This window comes from Pseudophryne corroboree, chromosome 3 (assembly GCF_028390025.1).
Source record: "Pseudophryne corroboree isolate aPseCor3 chromosome 3, aPseCor3.hap2, whole genome shotgun sequence".
In the NCBI taxonomy this organism is placed as follows: Eukaryota; Metazoa; Chordata; class Amphibia; order Anura; family Myobatrachidae; genus Pseudophryne; species Pseudophryne corroboree.
The window spans coordinates 363,370,073-363,386,986 of NC_086446.1; the positions used below are offsets into that span (position 1 = coordinate 363,370,073).

General features: G+C 45.9%; 1 protein-coding gene across 1 annotated transcript in view; it reads left to right on the forward strand.

Annotated features, from left to right (window-relative positions):
• LOC135057278 (NXPE family member 1-like) overlaps positions 1-12,489 on the forward strand; it is a 283,743-nt gene extending 271,254 nt beyond the window's left edge. The window contains exons 6-7 of the mRNA XM_063963169.1: positions 9,205-9,423; positions 11,954-12,489. Coding sequence (XP_063819239.1) covers positions 9,205-9,423; positions 11,954-12,489 — 755 coding nt within the window. The remainder of the gene's footprint in view (positions 1-9,204; positions 9,424-11,953) is intronic.
• The last annotated feature ends 4,425 nt before the right edge of the window (positions 12,490-16,914 follow it).

Here is a 16,914-nt window from a genome sequence, read left to right on the forward strand (position 1 = left end):
AATTGGACTAAGTCCCCATCAAAGATTATGGATGTTGAGATATCAACAGAGTCAGGATCTGTTTCCTTCCCATCTGACTGACTAGAGTGCTTTGCTAGGACCTGGTCACTATTGACCTTACTCAAGGCTGAGACTCTCTGATCCCCACCCGGGGCAGTGACTTTCTGAACCCCACCTGGGGCAGTGACTTCCTGAACCCCACCCGGGGCAGTGACTTTCTGAACCCCACCCGGGGCAGTGACTTTCTGAACCCCACCCGGGGCAGTGACTTTCGGGAACCCCGCTGGGGTCAGCACCTCGGATTCTTTTACTGGGACCGAGCCGTCGGCCTCCCCCACTGGGACCGAGCCATCAGCCTCCCTCACTGGGACCGAGCCATCGGCTTCCCTCACTGGGACTGAGCCATTGGCCTCCCTCTCTGAGTCGATAATTATCAAAACTTCTCCCGGGAATTTTGCTGAAGCTATAACCTTCAGAACCTCCACAAATGCTATGCCTCTTAAGTTCTTTCCTGGGGAAGCGACCTCTAGACCCTTCTTTGAGGCTGCGTCTCTCGAGACCCCACTTGGGGATATTACTTCAAAGATCCCTTCTGGGGTTTTACTTCTCGAGTTCCCTTCTAGAACTATGGTTTCAGATACCCTTTCTGGGGTTGCGCTTTTCAAGTCCCTACCTGGGGTAACAGCTTCTGAGACCCCTTCTGGTATGGACACCTGAGCTATAAAATTTGATGTCCCTCTATAACCTAGAGCATTGGGTACCGCTCCAGCGCTCTGGGCATCGGGTACCACTCCAGCGCTCTGGGCATCGGGTACCGCTCCAGCACTCTGGGCATCGGGTACCGCTCCAGCACTCTGGGCATCGGGTACCGCTCCAGCACTCTGGGCATCGGGTACCGCTCCAGCACTCTGGGCATCGGGCACCACTCCAGGACCCTGGGCATCGGGCACCACTCCAGGACCCTGGGCATCGGGCACCACTCCAGGACCCTGGGCATCGGGCACCACTCCAGGACCCTGGGCATCGGGCACCACTCCAGGACCCTGGGCATCGGGCACCACTCCAGGGGTGTGCAACTCTGCTTGAACAGGAAAATCAAGAGAGGAGAGAAACATTCTCTTTTGATTCCTGAATCTATAATAGGGCTCCCTTGCCCAAGGACCCCAATTATAGGACAGAGAGCTTTTTAGTGTGGGTTGTGTGACAAGTACCTCTGCCACAGTAGAGACAGGAGTAGGTCTTGTATCCTGACTCAACTTGGCCAGAGGGCAGGACTTGTCACCACACTTTGGCTTGCGCAACTCACAGGTCTGCAGATAGTGGCCTAAACCCCCACAATATAGGCATAAGTTTAAGTTTCTGTGACGCAGACGCTCCTCTTCTGAGAGCCTGGGCTGCAGAAAACCTTTAAACCTTTTCTCTTCAATTAAACCAGAGGATTCTCTTGTCACCATACTGTGAACAAGAGTCTCTTTAGAGATAGATGTACTCTCAACGACTTCTGGCAAGATGAGCAAGATTTTAGTCAGAAGGTTTTGCAGTTGCTTTAAGGATTGCTGCAAAACTTCTAGTTGCTCAGGTTTCAAAGCACTGAAAGCAGAGTTCAGGGCTGAGCGAGATGCCTGCAGGGCTTGCATAGTAGACATAGGAGGATTTAAAACTAGACAAGACAAGGCAAGACTAGACAAGGCAAGACTAGACAAGGCAAGACTGAATTTTTAAACTAGACAAAACAAGACTGGATTTTTTTTAAATACCGGACTGGATTCTGCACACTGAGTTCTAGACTGGACTGGATTTCTAAACACCGGACTGGATTCTGCACACTGAATTCTAGACAGGACAGGATTTCTAAACACCGGACTGGATTCTGCACACTGAATTCTAGACAGGACTGGATTTCTAAACACCGGACTGGATTCTGCACACTGAATTCTAGACAGGACTGGATTTCTAAACACCGGACTGGATTCTGCACACTGAATTCTAGACAGGACTGGATTCTAAACACCGGACTGGATTCTAGACTAGACACTGGACTGGGCCAAAAAAGAAAAAAGTTTTATTTCTTTTTTGTGGTATGGCTGGTGATAATGTTAGGTTCCTGGTGCTCAGAATAAGGGAGATGTTATGAAGGGAGTCCAGAGCACCAGGACGTAATACTGGATTTGGAGAAATGGAACGGGAATAGCCCCTGGCACCCTACCTCCGTTGTTTTACCCGTGTTGTCAATTCACGCTTGCAGGACTATGGTTTCTTGGGCCCATGGCAGCCGCGTTTGAAGGGCGGATTAGGTCTGCCCAACTCCGATGCCCCCTCAGGTCTTAAAGAGAGACAAAGCGTGAACTGAGACAGGGTAATAACAAGGGGCCCTCTAACTGAAACAACCAAAGCCAGGGGCTACTAACTAGCCTAAAACTAAATGTATGTGCGGCTTGCTGCCAAAGGAAAAGAACAACAAAGGAAATGCTGACCACACGCCGACACAATACTTTTGTGTACCGGCGGTGACAGCATAAGCAGAACCCTCTGCAAAACACCAGTGACAGAAATAACCAAGGAATACAGCGGCCTAGACCGACGGATGCGGCAGAGCCGCTACTCACGGAACCGGTACAAATACTGGCAAACGGACAGGAACCCCCAATGCTGCCGACACAGACTCTCAGAACTGGAGGACAGGCATAATCCCAAACGACAGACCGGTGGACACCAAGAAGCCAGAAACTCAACCAGGCACAGGCAAAGCCACAGGACTTCTGGACAGGAACGCTTCACGGCAGGACACGGGATTAGACACAGGAATCGACACAGGAACTGACACAGGAATCGACACAGTAAGCAGCTAGACAGACACTGCTAGACAGGAGCTCAGGAACTGGCAGGAACAAGCTCAGAACTCAAGCACTCTGGAAGACTGGAAACCTAGAAATATCACCAGCGTCTGTGAATTGCACTGAGCCAGCATATAACAGAGAGGCCTAATTAATTATGTTGTGCAGCTGCCCTGTTGCATGACTCCAAACTGACAAGATGCAATTAGCAGACAGGTGAGACCAACCACATGGAAACAGGCTGCAATAACACAGACTCACCACTGACAGCAAACAATAATCTTCTAAACCAGAGCAAAAGGAAATCCTGGCCTGCAAGAGAACTATAAACATAAAATAGGAATGAACCACTACCTGTGGTTCAAAACAGTATCCTCTCCTTAAGGGTGAGCTCCGAGCACCCCAAGACACCCACGGGGAACATAAACAGAAGTATAACATAAAACACATAACCAAAATGCAAAAATAGGAATGAGCCACAGCCGTGGCTCATAACAGACACAACCTTTGGAAGGAACTGCTGACGTGTCCAGAGCTCAGCTCTATCTTCATGGAAGATCAAGTAGGGGATTTTACAAGACAAAGCCCCCAACTCTGAGACACGCCTAGGAGAAGCTAAGGCCAAAAAAGTGACCGCCTTCCATGTGAGAAACTTGACCTTGCAGGAAGAGGAGAAACCATCCCAGTTGAAACACCACCGTAGGAAACTTCTTGGACTCACCCCAAAATACATATTTTTTCCAAATATGATGGTAATGTTTAAACGTTACTTCTTTCCTAGCCTGTATCAGGGTGGGAATAATCTTGTTCGGAATGCCCTTCCGAGCTAATATCTGGCGTTCAACCTCCATTGCGTCAAACGTAGCCATGGTAAGTCTTGATAAGCGAATGGCCCCTGCTGCAGCAGGTGCTCCCGAAGAGGAAGAAGCCTTGGCTCTTCTAGCAGTAGATCCAGAAGATCCGCGTACCAAGCCCTTCTTGGCTAGTCTGGAGCAATGAGGATTGCTTGAACACTTGTTCTCCTTATGAGTTTTAGAACTCCTGGAATGAGTGGAAGTGGAGGAAACACGTACACGTCCACCGCCGTGGCTTGTGGGTCCCTCGACCTAGAACAATACCGCCAAAGCCTCTTGTTGAGACGAGAGGCCATCATGTCTATTTGAGGGACACCCAAAGATCTGTTACCTCCATGAACACCTCTGGATGGAGTCCCCACTCTCCCGGGTGGAGATCGTGTCTGCTGAGGAAGTCCGCTTCCCAGTTGTCTACTCCCGGAATGAAGATTGCTGACTTCGCCAACGCGTGTTTTTCTGCCCAGGGGATGATTCTGGTTACCTCTGACATTGCAGCTCTGCTCTTCATTTTGCCCTGTCGGTTTATGTAAGCCACTGTCATTACATTGTCCGACTGCACTTGAATGGCTCAATCTCGCAGAAGATGGGCCACTTGGAGAAGACTGTTGTAGACAGCTCTTAGTTCCAGAATGTTTATTGGTAAGCTGGATTCCAGGCTTGACCACCTTTCTTGTAAGGTTTTCCCCTTGAGTGATTACACCCCAGCCCCGGAGACTTGCATCTATGGTTAGATGGATCCAGTCCTGAATCCTGAACCTGCCGCCCTCCAGAAGGTGAGGTTGTTGTGGCCACCAGAGGAGTGAAATCCTGGCTATTGGCGACAGACGTACTCTCTTGTGCATGTGTAGATGAGATCCCGACCACTTGTCCAGGAGATCCAGTCGGAAGGGCAGAGCATGAAACGTTCTGTACTGTAGAGCCTTGTAAGAGGCCACCATCTTCCCCAGAAGGCGAATACACTGATTAACCAAACCCCGGGCTGGCTTCAGGACCTCCCGTACCATTGTTTGTATCACCAACACTTTTTCCCCCGGAAGACACTCCCTCTGCACTTCTGTGTCGAGGATCATTCCCAGAAAAGACAACCTCCTGGTCGGCTCCAAATGTGATTTTGGAAAAATCAGGATCCAACCGTGTTCCCTGAGCATATGAGTCGTAAGAACAATGGAATGCAACAACCTCTCCCTGGACGCTGCCTTTATCAGCAGATCGTCCAGATATGGGATTATGTTCACCCCCTGTATGCGGAGGAGAAACATAATTTCTGCCATCACCTTCGTGAACACCCTCGGTGCTGTGGAGAGGCCAAATGATAGTTCCCCAAATCGGAATGTGGAGGTACGCATCCTTGATATCCAAGGATATCAGAAACTCTCCCTCCTCCAGACATGAAATCACTGTTCTGAGGGACTCCATTTTGAATATCCAAATTGGTCTGACCGAACCATCCGGTTTTGGTACCACAAAAAGGTTTGAATAATAACCCTTGTTTTGCATATGAGGTGGAATTGGGACAATGACCTGTGATTTTCCCCAATTTTAGGATGGCTTCCTGTAGGATAGCCCTGTTTGTCAGCAAAGCTGGCAAGCCTGATTTGAAGAATCGGTGAGGCGGGAGTTCTTGAAACTCCAGTCTGTACCCCTGGGACACAATATCCTGTACCCAGGGATCCAGGCCGGATGACACCCAGATGTGGCTGAAATTTCTGAGTCTCGCACCCACCAGCCCGTTCTCCAAGCTTTGAGGTCCACCATCATGCTGAGGATTTTGAGGAACCAGAAGCATGTCTCTAGTCCTGGGAGCCTGGGTGCTGACTTTTTGTATTTTGCCTGACCACCTCTAAAAAAAGTAGTAGAAGGCTTGGGCTTTTTGTCTTAGCGGTCCGAAAGGACTGCTGCACAGCTGAAGAAATGGTTTCTTCATAGAAGGAGTAGCAGAGGGAAGGAAAGGTGACTTACCCGCGGTTGCCGTGGAAATCCACGCATTCAACGCTTCCCCAAATAGAGCCTGACCTGTGTAGGGTAGGTTCTCCACACTTCTCCTGGACAGGGCCGGTGCAAGGTGCCTCAGCGCCCTAGGCAAATCCTTAAGGCGCCCCACCCCAAAATAAATAAATAAATAAATAAAGATATTGAGCCCCCCTGAAGTGAAAAAGTGCAGACACAGCATCTAATAAGTTCCACAGCCACCGCCTGATGGTGGTCGCAGCTAGTATGCACGCATGACCTGTTCGCACGTTGGATGAGGGAGCCGGCAGTTGAAGAAGTCCTCCTTTCCACTCTGGTAAAGGCGCTGCTCCCGGTCATCGCGACGGGCGGGATGAAGGGGGGGGTGAGTGACGCAGCAGGGGGAGGAGGGAACAGCGCCGGACATGTGGCTCCAACCCGGATGAGCAGAGAGGTGCCTCACTTTTTTTTTTGGTACACCCAGCAGCGCCCTCCAAGTGCCGGCGCCCATAGGCAGTTGCCTAAAGCTGCCTAATGGTAGCACTGGCCCTGGTCCTGGATAGTCTGCAGTCCATTGACGTAGCTAGAGTCCCTTGCGAGCTGATACCAACATGGAGGATATCCGTGCAGTCAGCGTACCCAGGTCTTTCGTGGATTCAACCATGAACCTTGCAGAATCCTGTATGTGACGTAAAAACAATTCAATGTCATTTTTACCCATTGCATCCAAATCCCCTAGTAATGTGCCTGACCACTTTACTATGGCTTTAGAAATCCATGCACAGGCAATAGTGGGCTTTAATGCCACTCCTGAAGCAGTGTATATGGATTTGAGCGTAGTGTCAATCTTACGATCATCCGGTTCTTTTAACGCGATAGAACCAGGGACAGGTATAACCACCCTTTTAGACAGTCTGGAGACAGACGCGTTAACAATTGGTGGGCTTTCCCATTTTTTTCTAACTTCCTCAGGGAAGGGAAAAGCAACCAGAACCCTTTTTGGAATCTGGATTTTTTTCTCCAGGTTTTCCCAGGATCTTTTCAAATATAGCATTTAATTCTTTAGACGCAGGAAAGGTTAGCGGGGCTTTCTTATTATCAGTGAAGTAAGCCTTCTCAACCTTTTCGGCTGTAGTGTCATAAATGTTTAACACATCTCTAATAGCCTCAATCATGAGCTGCACCCCCTTAGCCAGGGATGCCGCCCCCCTCAGCACGTCCCGATCACCGTTTGCTGTATTAGAGTCGGTATCCGTGTCATCTTGCATAATTGGGCAAGTGCACGTTTCCGTGGGAACATGCTAGGGGTTTTGCAGGTACAGGGACAGAGCCTGACCAAACTGCCATAGACTTCTTTAACACCTGAGTTTCAGTCTCAGTATCAGCTTCAACAATAGGGATCTGAGACAAAGCATTACAATCCTGTGTACATGGAATGGATCCCTCCTGAGAGGAAATCTCTTCTGCAGCATGTGACACAGAGTCCTAGACCTGGCTATGTGAGACAGTAAACACCGACACACACACACACACACACACACACACACACACACACACACACACACACACACACACGAAAATGTCAGTCACAGTTTCCCTCCCAAGTATGCCACAAAAAGACACAGAGATTGGAGCCAACCCACACACAGCGCTTTTTAAGGTAGAACTAATGAAACTACCAGCACTGTCTGTGTACCTTAATAGACTACACAGACTTTACACAGCCTCCTACTCCCTTCTACAACCGCCTGGTACCATTTAAGATAGCTGGAGTTGACTTGGAGGGACAGCTCTCCCTGTCGGCACTTCTGCAGGCAGGAAGATGGCGCTGAACGGTGCTGGATCCACCCTGAGGAGAAGCTCCACCTCCTTACATGGCGCTGTCTTTCCGCTCTTCTGAAGTTTATACTGACCTGAGGAATTGGGCTGGCAGCGATCCTGGGACCCTGACAGGCTTGGAGGTCAGTGTAGGGTGTAGGAGCTGGCTCAGGGCACCCCTCACAGCACTGCATCATGTACCGCTGAGCCCCGGAGCACAGTTAGTACTGCGCTCCATACCTTGTTGTCGCCATCTTCACACCGGCTCCCGCTTGCTAGGGGGGCTGGTGACTAACTCGCCACTGATCTTCTGGCTCTGTAAGGGGGTGGCGGCATGCTGCTGGGGTGAGCGATCCCCTGTGGTAGGGAACGTTCAATCCCCTCAGGAGCTCAGTGTCCTGTCAGTGGAGATAGTGGCTCAGACCCCGCAGAGCGGACACTACTCCCCCCCTAAGACCCTCACTGCAGGGAGGCTGTTGCCAGCAGCCTCCCTGTAAAATAATGAACTCTAAAAAATACTTTTTTCCAGGAAAACTCAGGAGAGCTCCCCTAGCTGTGACCAGCTCCTCTGGGCACATTTTCTAAACTGAGTCTGGTAGGAGGAGCATAGAGGGAACAGCCAGCCCACACTCTCAAACTCATAAAGTGCCAGTGGCTCCTAGAGGACCCGTCTATACCCCATGGTACTAATGTGGACCCCAGCATCCTCTAGAACGTAAGAGAAAAGGGTGTGTGTCCACTTGAAAGTGTCCTTAATACATGGCCCCTTTTCATCACTGTAGGGGCTGTGCCCTGCACTCATGAAGATAGCGAGCAGCCCCAAAGCTCTCCCTGCAGCATGAACACGGCATCTCTTCATCCGAAGATGATTATTTCAATGAAATATGTCCTCCTGTGAAACACTGTGGCCTGTGCGAAAAGTCAGCCAAAGATAGGCTGTTTCAGCAGGGCACAGCCATAATGGCAGGATGCATTTTAACATACCTCCCAACTTTCTTCTGTTCTAAAGAGGGACACACGCGTGGCGAAGCCGCGTGCACTCCCGAAAAGGGGTGTGGCCTATGAAAAGGGAACGTGGCCTATGAAAAGGGCCCGTGGCTTCGCGGGGGACCTGCACTCGCTAGCCACGCTCCCGTTTTCGTCACTGAGGGGGCATGCCCAGCGCTCTGTGAGCTGCTGGCATGCCCCCTCTCCTCCTGTCTCCCCTGAATAGATGCTGTGCGCATGCGCACAGCATCTATTCACCACTGCTCTGCTAAGCAGGGCAGCGAGAGACAGAGCCTTCCAACTGCCCCCCACCGCGGGACACTGCGGCCCGCGGGTGGGACAGCGGGACAGTCCACAAAAAACGGGACTGTCCCGCGAAAATCGGGACAGTTGGGAGGTATGATTCTAACGTTCTAAAATCGTGCAGCTTGCTAAAACAGCCCAGTGTGAACACTATTATATTATGGTACTAATAATAATAATTGTATCTATTTGCTTTGATTTGCTTGGCATTTCCTTTAGTGTTACTGTTTGAACATTTCCTTTTAATCTTTAAAGAGATAAACAGCAGTTGTACTGTAGAAATGTATATATTAAACACACGCCATTTACATTTATTAATAATGGTCATAATAATGTTATCTCTTGTATATATGCCATTCATCTACATTAAAACAATGTTTACAAATAGTTTACAATATATACAGCATTTTCATTGTTAAGAAAATAAAACCTAATTTTAACTTTTCTCTTGACAAATACAGGAACTTCTACGAGTGTGAAACCAAAATGCCAGACTGGGATGCCCGTGCCTTTTCCTAGCGGCTATTTCCTAAAAAATCATTGGTATCCTCTATTTTGCAACTTATCTACAGATGAACCCTTATCTCACATTCACACATGTCTAGCTCGAAAAATGATATATCTGATGGGGGATTCAACAGTTCGACAGTGGATAGAATACTTCCCAAAACTCCTGAAGAGTACGTAAGTTTATTGCCCATTTTTCAGCTACACAAATCTGTTATTTTCAATATGTTTCTATTGACTTTTTGGTGTTTTGTAACAAAGCCAAGATATTTTTTTCAAACTTGGAAGAAAATAAGTACATTAGCTACATCTGTAGTTAGATTTCCTAAATATTTCTGTCCAGGCATTTCACAGAAAATTATTGAGTCCTTTTGGGAGAAAAACACTATGGGGTCTATTTACCAAGCCTTGTAGAGAGATAAAGTGCATGCAGATAAAGTACCAGCCAATCAACTCCTACTGTAACTGCCATGTTACAGGCTGTGTTTGAAAAATGACAGGAGCTGGTTGCTTAGTACTTTATCTCGTTCCAATTTATTTCTTTACAAGGCTTATTGAATAGACCCCTATAAAATCATTATTATTATTATTATTATTTCTGCAACACTTGAAATAAACTGTTTGTTGCCTGCCATGCTCTACAATGGTGAATAGTGGATAGGGGTAGGTTATTATCTTTTATAACACAATGCCATGTTAGTGTCTGTCTGTCTGCTTAATTGCTTTAGCAGCTGCATGGGATTAGTAATCTTTGGAGGTTTGGCTGCAGGAGGCTGTTGATTGGCTCTTGTTCCCTATATCTCCTGAATCTACCTTGCACTGCTTGCTGGCCATAGAGTTGGGTTGCAGCGAAAGCCTTTGTCCCTCTGTGTCAAGTCCCAGTCCTGTTGGAACAATGCTTCCATTCTTTTATAGCTATAGCTCTGCAGAACCCTTGTTTGTTTGTCCCTGCAATTTATCCATTGTTTGTGTCCCTGTTTTATGTTCTGTTTGTATGAGTTCATTGTATAGTTCCTGCTTCTTGTTCTTCTTCCTGTGAGCTCTCGTGCTAAAGAATCTTTTCCAGACCCAGTCCTGTCTGGTTCCGGTCTGCTTTAGCATCAGCTGCAGTGTGGATTATTCCACACAATACTTGTTTCTTTATCTTTGGTCTTTCTGTTTGCTAACCATTAGTGTCGTAACTAGACATTGTAGCACAGTGTTGTCAAGAAACAGCATCGGCGCCCCCCCCATATACAAGTAAGGGCTAGTGTACACCGCAGCAAGTGAGAGGCCCAACAGGAAGGGGGAATGGGGGGGTTTGTAATAAGTCCCTACCCTGTGGTGGTGATGTGTGCTCCTGTGAATCCAACTCCTGGAGTGAGGAGTGCAGCGCTGAATGGTGCTGGTGCACGGGTCCCTGCTCCATCCTTGTTTAATGCCTTCCCCGGCCCTTCTGTGGCTGCAGCTCCCCACATCAGGCGCAAATGCTGTGTGGGCACACATGATGATGTCACACTTGGCTTTGAGGAGCGCAGCTGAGGGGAGATGGGATTGATGAAGAGCATGATACGCCTCCTCCCCCAAGAGGGTAACACAGTCCTTGTCCTCCACTCCACTTAGTAACGCTAGTGAGCGGAGCTGTGCAGCCCAGTCTGGGGTGGGGGAGGAGAAGGAGGATGTAGAGCATGGCACCTGGTAGACCACACCGTGCTCCTTGGCAGCGCTGCAGCTAACTAGCGGCGATGGCAGGCGGGCTGTAGTGCGGTGTGACCGGGCGGGTGCCTGCAGAGATTTTTCTGCTCAACAGCGCATTGCGCTGTGTGCAGTGCACCTCTCACCCATCCCTAGTTACAGCCCTGTTCTCTCTCTGTGTATATATATATATATATATATATATACTAGGTTTTCTGCCCGTTCTTCGCACGGGAGTTTCTGATTTTCACAGTTGTACATATGAATGAGTGTTAAAAATATGGTAAATCTATAGAGATGTAAATTTGAGGCATCTTAATGCAAGTAAATATTAATCCATGGTTCTTGGCATTACCAAAGAGCACCTGTAGCAGATTCGGTAAAAAGTCACAGGAGCATTTTTGTGGTTTATTAAATTCCACATACTGGAAGTGCAATCCTAATTTTGATCCGACTGTCCATTTGGGCATTATCGTTCATGCAATGCAAGCCACGTATCGATAATGATGTCATTATGTCAACCTTCTTTTCATCCCCTTAGGGGAGGTTTATTAAAATTCTAATTAAGTATATTTCCTATTTCTCACCAGAAGAATACCTATGTTAAATTTCAGCTTCCTAACATTGGGAAGAAAGAGAATTAGTGATGAGTGGGGCAGTGAGTGAGCGAGTGAGAGATACAGTAAAAAGTGACAAGACCCTCTTTGTAGTTTATGGAATTCTACACAATGGAGGTGCAATCCAAATTTTGGTCTGTTGGTCTGTTGTCTGTTTGGGCGTTATTGTTCACGCAACGCAAGCCACGCATCAGTGATGACATCATTATGTCAGTGCCCTTTTCAACCCCTTAGGGAAGGTTTATGAAAATTCTAATTACGTAGTTTTCCTATTTCCCACCTGAAGAATACCTATGTGGGTGAGTGAGTGAGTGAGTGAGTGAGTGAGTGAGTGAGTGAGTGAGTGAGCGAGTGAGGGCTTTCAAATTTATATATGTATAGATAGATAAATACATTTTTTGTTTTTTTGCAGCTCTGAAGTTTTTTTATACCCCTGGAAGCGGCTGGCACAAATTATACATAGCTTTAGATGTAACAAATGACATTTTTATACAGTGGAAGAAGCATGGACAACCGTTTGTTACTAACATCTTCTTCAATGTGAAAGAAGATGCGTCTGTCACCACTCAAATCAACCGACTTGGTGGTGGCTCTAACACAATTATTGTCATTGCTCTAGGACAGCATTTCAGATCCTTCCCTATTGATATGTTTATCAGAAGACTGATCAATGTACGCAAGGCTATAGAAAATCTGTTCCTGAGAAGCCCAGATACAAAGGTCATCATTAAGTCAGAAAACACCAGAGAAATGGATCATGATGTTGAGCGATTCAGTGATTTTCATGGATATATTCAATATCTTTTAATGAAGGACATCTTCAAAGGACTTAATGTTGGGGTAATTGATGCATGGGACATGACAACAGCCATTGGATCTCATAGCACTCACCCATCAGAGACAGTGATTAGGAATCAAATCAACATGTTCTTGTCTTATATTTGCTAAACAAGTGTGGATAATTTACATGTTATTATATTTTTGATTATATATTATTTATTAGATTAATTCTATACAAAAATAATATCCAGTTTTAATAATATCCAGTTTTAATATTTGCTTTTTGATTATATTTTGATGTTATTTTTATTGCTAAAACTAAAGTAAATATATAGTCATAATTTTGGGGCATAAGATCTACCTTTTCTTTGTATGTAATAGGCCTAATTTGGCAGTGGGGTGAAGACCTAACTGGAGTTAGGGTTTAGGTTCAGCGGCTATTTCCATAGCAAACAAATTCCATACATTCCTATAATACAGTATGGGGGTCATTCCGAGTTGATCGCTCGCTAGCAGTTATAAGCAGCCGTGAAAACGCATTGTTGCTGCCCACTGGGGAGTGTATTTTCGCTTTGCGGAAGTGCGAACGCTTGTGCAACAAATCGCTTGCAAAATCTTTTTGTGCAAAATAAGACCAGCCCTGTAGTTACTCTTCGTGTGCATTGATTCTAATGATGGAGGGACGGCTTTTGACGTCACACACCCGCCCAGCCACACCTGCGTTTTTCCAGACACGCCTGCGTTTTTCTAAGCACTCTCGAAAACGGTCAGTTGCCACCCAGAAATGCCCACTTCATGTCAATCTTCCTGAGTTCGGCCGTGCAACTGGAATCTTTGTTAGACCCTGTGCAAACCCACGATGCTCATTATACCCGTACGACACACCTGCGCATTGCGGTGCATACGCATGCGCAGAAATGCCAATTTTTAGCATGATCGCTGCGCTGCGAACAACGGCAGCTAGTGATCAACCCGGAATAACCCCCTATGTCTGATCAGTTTATACCGTATTTGATTTTTACGAGGAGTGAGGGAAAATGTTAGGTGTATGGGTGCAGTACATATATTTGATGCAAAGATAAAAAGTAGCTTTTATTAAATTTTTTATAAAATGTTCAAAGAGCTGTCTCTTTCCCTCTATACAGTGTTGTTTTTTTATTTCAAAAATTGAACAAAATATTTTTTTTTTAAAAAGTCTAGAAATAAAATATTAAGAAAAGCTGCTGTGATTATCTTCATTTTGTCTCTTGTCTTTAAATATATTTAAGACTTTTGTGATTCATGTCAGTCTCACAGTATTACAGGTTGTAATGGTTCAATGACCATTTGTTACTAACATCTTCAATATGAAAGGTGCCTCTGTCAAAACTCAAATCAACTGACTTGGTGGTGGCTCTAACACAGTTATTGTCATTGGTCTAGGACAGAATTTCAGATCCTCCCCTATTACAGAGCATCAGTGACCAATGACCACCATATGATACAGAGAGCATTGCACTGGCCATCATATGATACAGAGAGCATCACACTGATCCCCATACAGTATGAAACAGCTAGCATTGCAGTGACCATGATATGATAGAGAAAGCATTGCAATGAACTCCATGTAGTACAGAGAGCATCACAGTGACTGCCATATAATACACCAAGCATCCAAGTGACCTCCATACACTACATAGAGCATTGCAAGGAATGCCACATTACAAAAAGAGAACTCCTTCTACCACCACAGAATACAGAGAGCATCATAGTCAGGGGGTGTGTCACAGGGCACTGTGTGGTAAAACTGAGAGGAGATGACTTTGAAGAGACAGGAGTGTGAGGATTCCTGGATGCATGGACAAGGGTATAAGGATGACAATCCATGGAGGCAGGGACAAGGTGTAGGGGTGAGGGCATCGGGATGCAGGGACAAAATAGCCTACATGTATCAATCAGCCTCTTAACAAATAGTCACATTCCCTGTCTTTGTAGATGTGTCATAAATAAGTCTACAATTCATATGGTCAAACAATTGTTTTGTCAAAGTCAAAAATATTACATACAGAAAACATACAAACTCCACACTGATGAGTCGCTATGCTTGCGAATACACGCAGCGAGCTCAGCAATATATGCTAGCATATGCATTCACACAGACAAGCCACAAGGATATATTCAACACATATCTCATACCACACATAAATTAAACATATCAAGCACTAGACATCATTAGGTTTTAAATTATATAATGGAGTATAATATCATGTATGTGTATTGTTGGAGCGGAGCAAGATGGACATGTCATGCTTGGTGTCAAAATGATCGGAGGAATGAGTGGATTGGTTTGTTGCCTGTGGCTGGATTGTAGAACATTGCAATGAGTAGTTACGATTAAATGAAGGAATATAAAGCCACAATTCTGAAGTGAACAAAAGGATTTCCAGAAGACACATGGGCCAGCAACCTAGAACAAAAGCCCTCACACTGACCAATGACTCATCATGAATGAGAAAGTTCCCTCCCCTGGACCAATAACAGAAGACATGCACTCCCCCAACAAACACAGTGTATAGCTGATTGCAGACTCACAAGAAGTTCTGTTTTGTTGTCTTTCTGCTACTGTGAGCATAGAGAGGGAGGGAGAGATGGAGGAAATGGCGCTGAGGGTGCATTGAGCAAATGGGGTAATTGTATGCTGATTGTAACTGTATTGATTCTTGAATCCTATGTAATTGTTAATATATACCATATATATACTGTACATGTGTTATATTGTATACATATCCTTTTAATATCAAATATATACATCAATGAGCTTTGGAACTCATAAATGTGTGTGTGTACTTGCTTTCTCTTAAGGGATGTAGTGTTTGCAACGTACAGCGCACTTTTATCGTATATGGTAATAAGATGCGCCTTGTGTCCGCAACATATATTAACACTGGCATTTTAAATATTTATTAGAAATTAATCTGAACTTTTCAGTTGGGTGCTCGTCCGGGATATCACGTACTTAATGATGTACTGTACAGACACTGCTGTGGTCTACCAGCTAACGATGGACACATCTTGATGCTGCTGAATCACTTGCCGTTTGTTTTTTTGTGTTATCAGTAAGGCGCTGAAATGAAATTCAAGGGACAATGTATATTTCTTTGTTGTGTAAGTATGACAAAGAAATGCACTATTTGAAAATGCTACAGCGTATTTTTATTGTTGCAAAACAAAGTTCAAATATGTCATATTGTGTTTGATTCAGATTGGATTGTTTATCTGTTAAGTAAATTTAAAGAGCATTTAAAAGTTGGTGCATAGGTATGATAAAGCTATGTTAGCATGCTGAGTCCAAATCGCATACTGCTAAACACAGGCCTAAAGTAACTTCTGGTGCTTGTATAATTTGTGATTTCTTTGTGACAAAAGAGCTAGCCACATGGCCTTTCCACCATTTTGCCCAAGCACATGGCTGGGGACAAGGGGGAGGAGCAGTGGCCATTTTAGGAAGGTCACACTATCCACCTAGCTAAACTGCTGTTAGGGTCTCCTGCCCTGTGCTGCCACGTCGTCATGGCAACCGGGAGACAAGTGCTAGCGGAGTAACCTGAGCGCAGCTGATACTCCGGTTCGGGTCTTTTGCTGTGCAGTGGTTATAGGCTCTGTGCACGGCAGGGGATCCGGTGCTGGTTTTTGTGCTCACAGTCTGTGAGGTCTGAGTGGGGCATGGACAGCACCTGCTTTATAAGGCCTCTTTTCAGGGTAAGCAGATGCTGCTGAATCTTTGTTGGTTAGTCAGTTCATGAAAGTTAGCCAGTACTGTGTAGCTTTGTATTTGTTTGTTGCTTACTGCAAATAGGCCTGGGGATTTGGTATTACACTCTGCCAATCCAGACCTAGCAGTAAGACTGGAGTCAGTCGTTTAGCTTGCTGGGGTTCTGTTACTACTCTGTGAACTTAGCAAGTTTGCGGCTGTATTCTAAGACTTGCCTGTCTAATCCTGTCTCACTGTGCTAGGTGTCAGGGGTCAGTTTAGTGGCAGTAAGCTAAAACCTGTGCACTGCCAGTGAGAATCAGGATTGTGGAGACTCTCCTTGTGTCTATCATTCCATCTCTGACCAAGGAGTTTACTGCCACACCCGTTGGTAACCCTTTAGGGTTTTGCTGTTGCCCTTAGCAACAGCATTTCGGGTTCTCTACGTATTAAAACACAACATCTTGCTTTTCCATCTGAGCAGTTCTAATACAAGGGAGATACCCAGTTCCTTAGCCTCTGGGCTTCTCTGTTCACTTTGTGTGTATTTTGTTACCCTATCACCTTCTGTGTACGTTATGTCATATTCCCCAGTTTGTCTGTGAGTCCATTTGTTTTGCATAACAGTTCAAACACCAGTACATTCCTGCAGACACTGGAGTGCATAACAGTTCTGACACCAGTACTTTCCTGCAGGCACTGGTGTGCATAACATATTCAGCAGCCTAATACTCCTGTTGAAATTTTGTGGGAATATGGAGCATACCCCTCAAAATACGTTGCAACAGGTGGTCGATCAGGTGCAGGTCCTGACTCGACAATTTAATGATTTGTCCATTAAAATGCACACCTCCCAGGCTGCT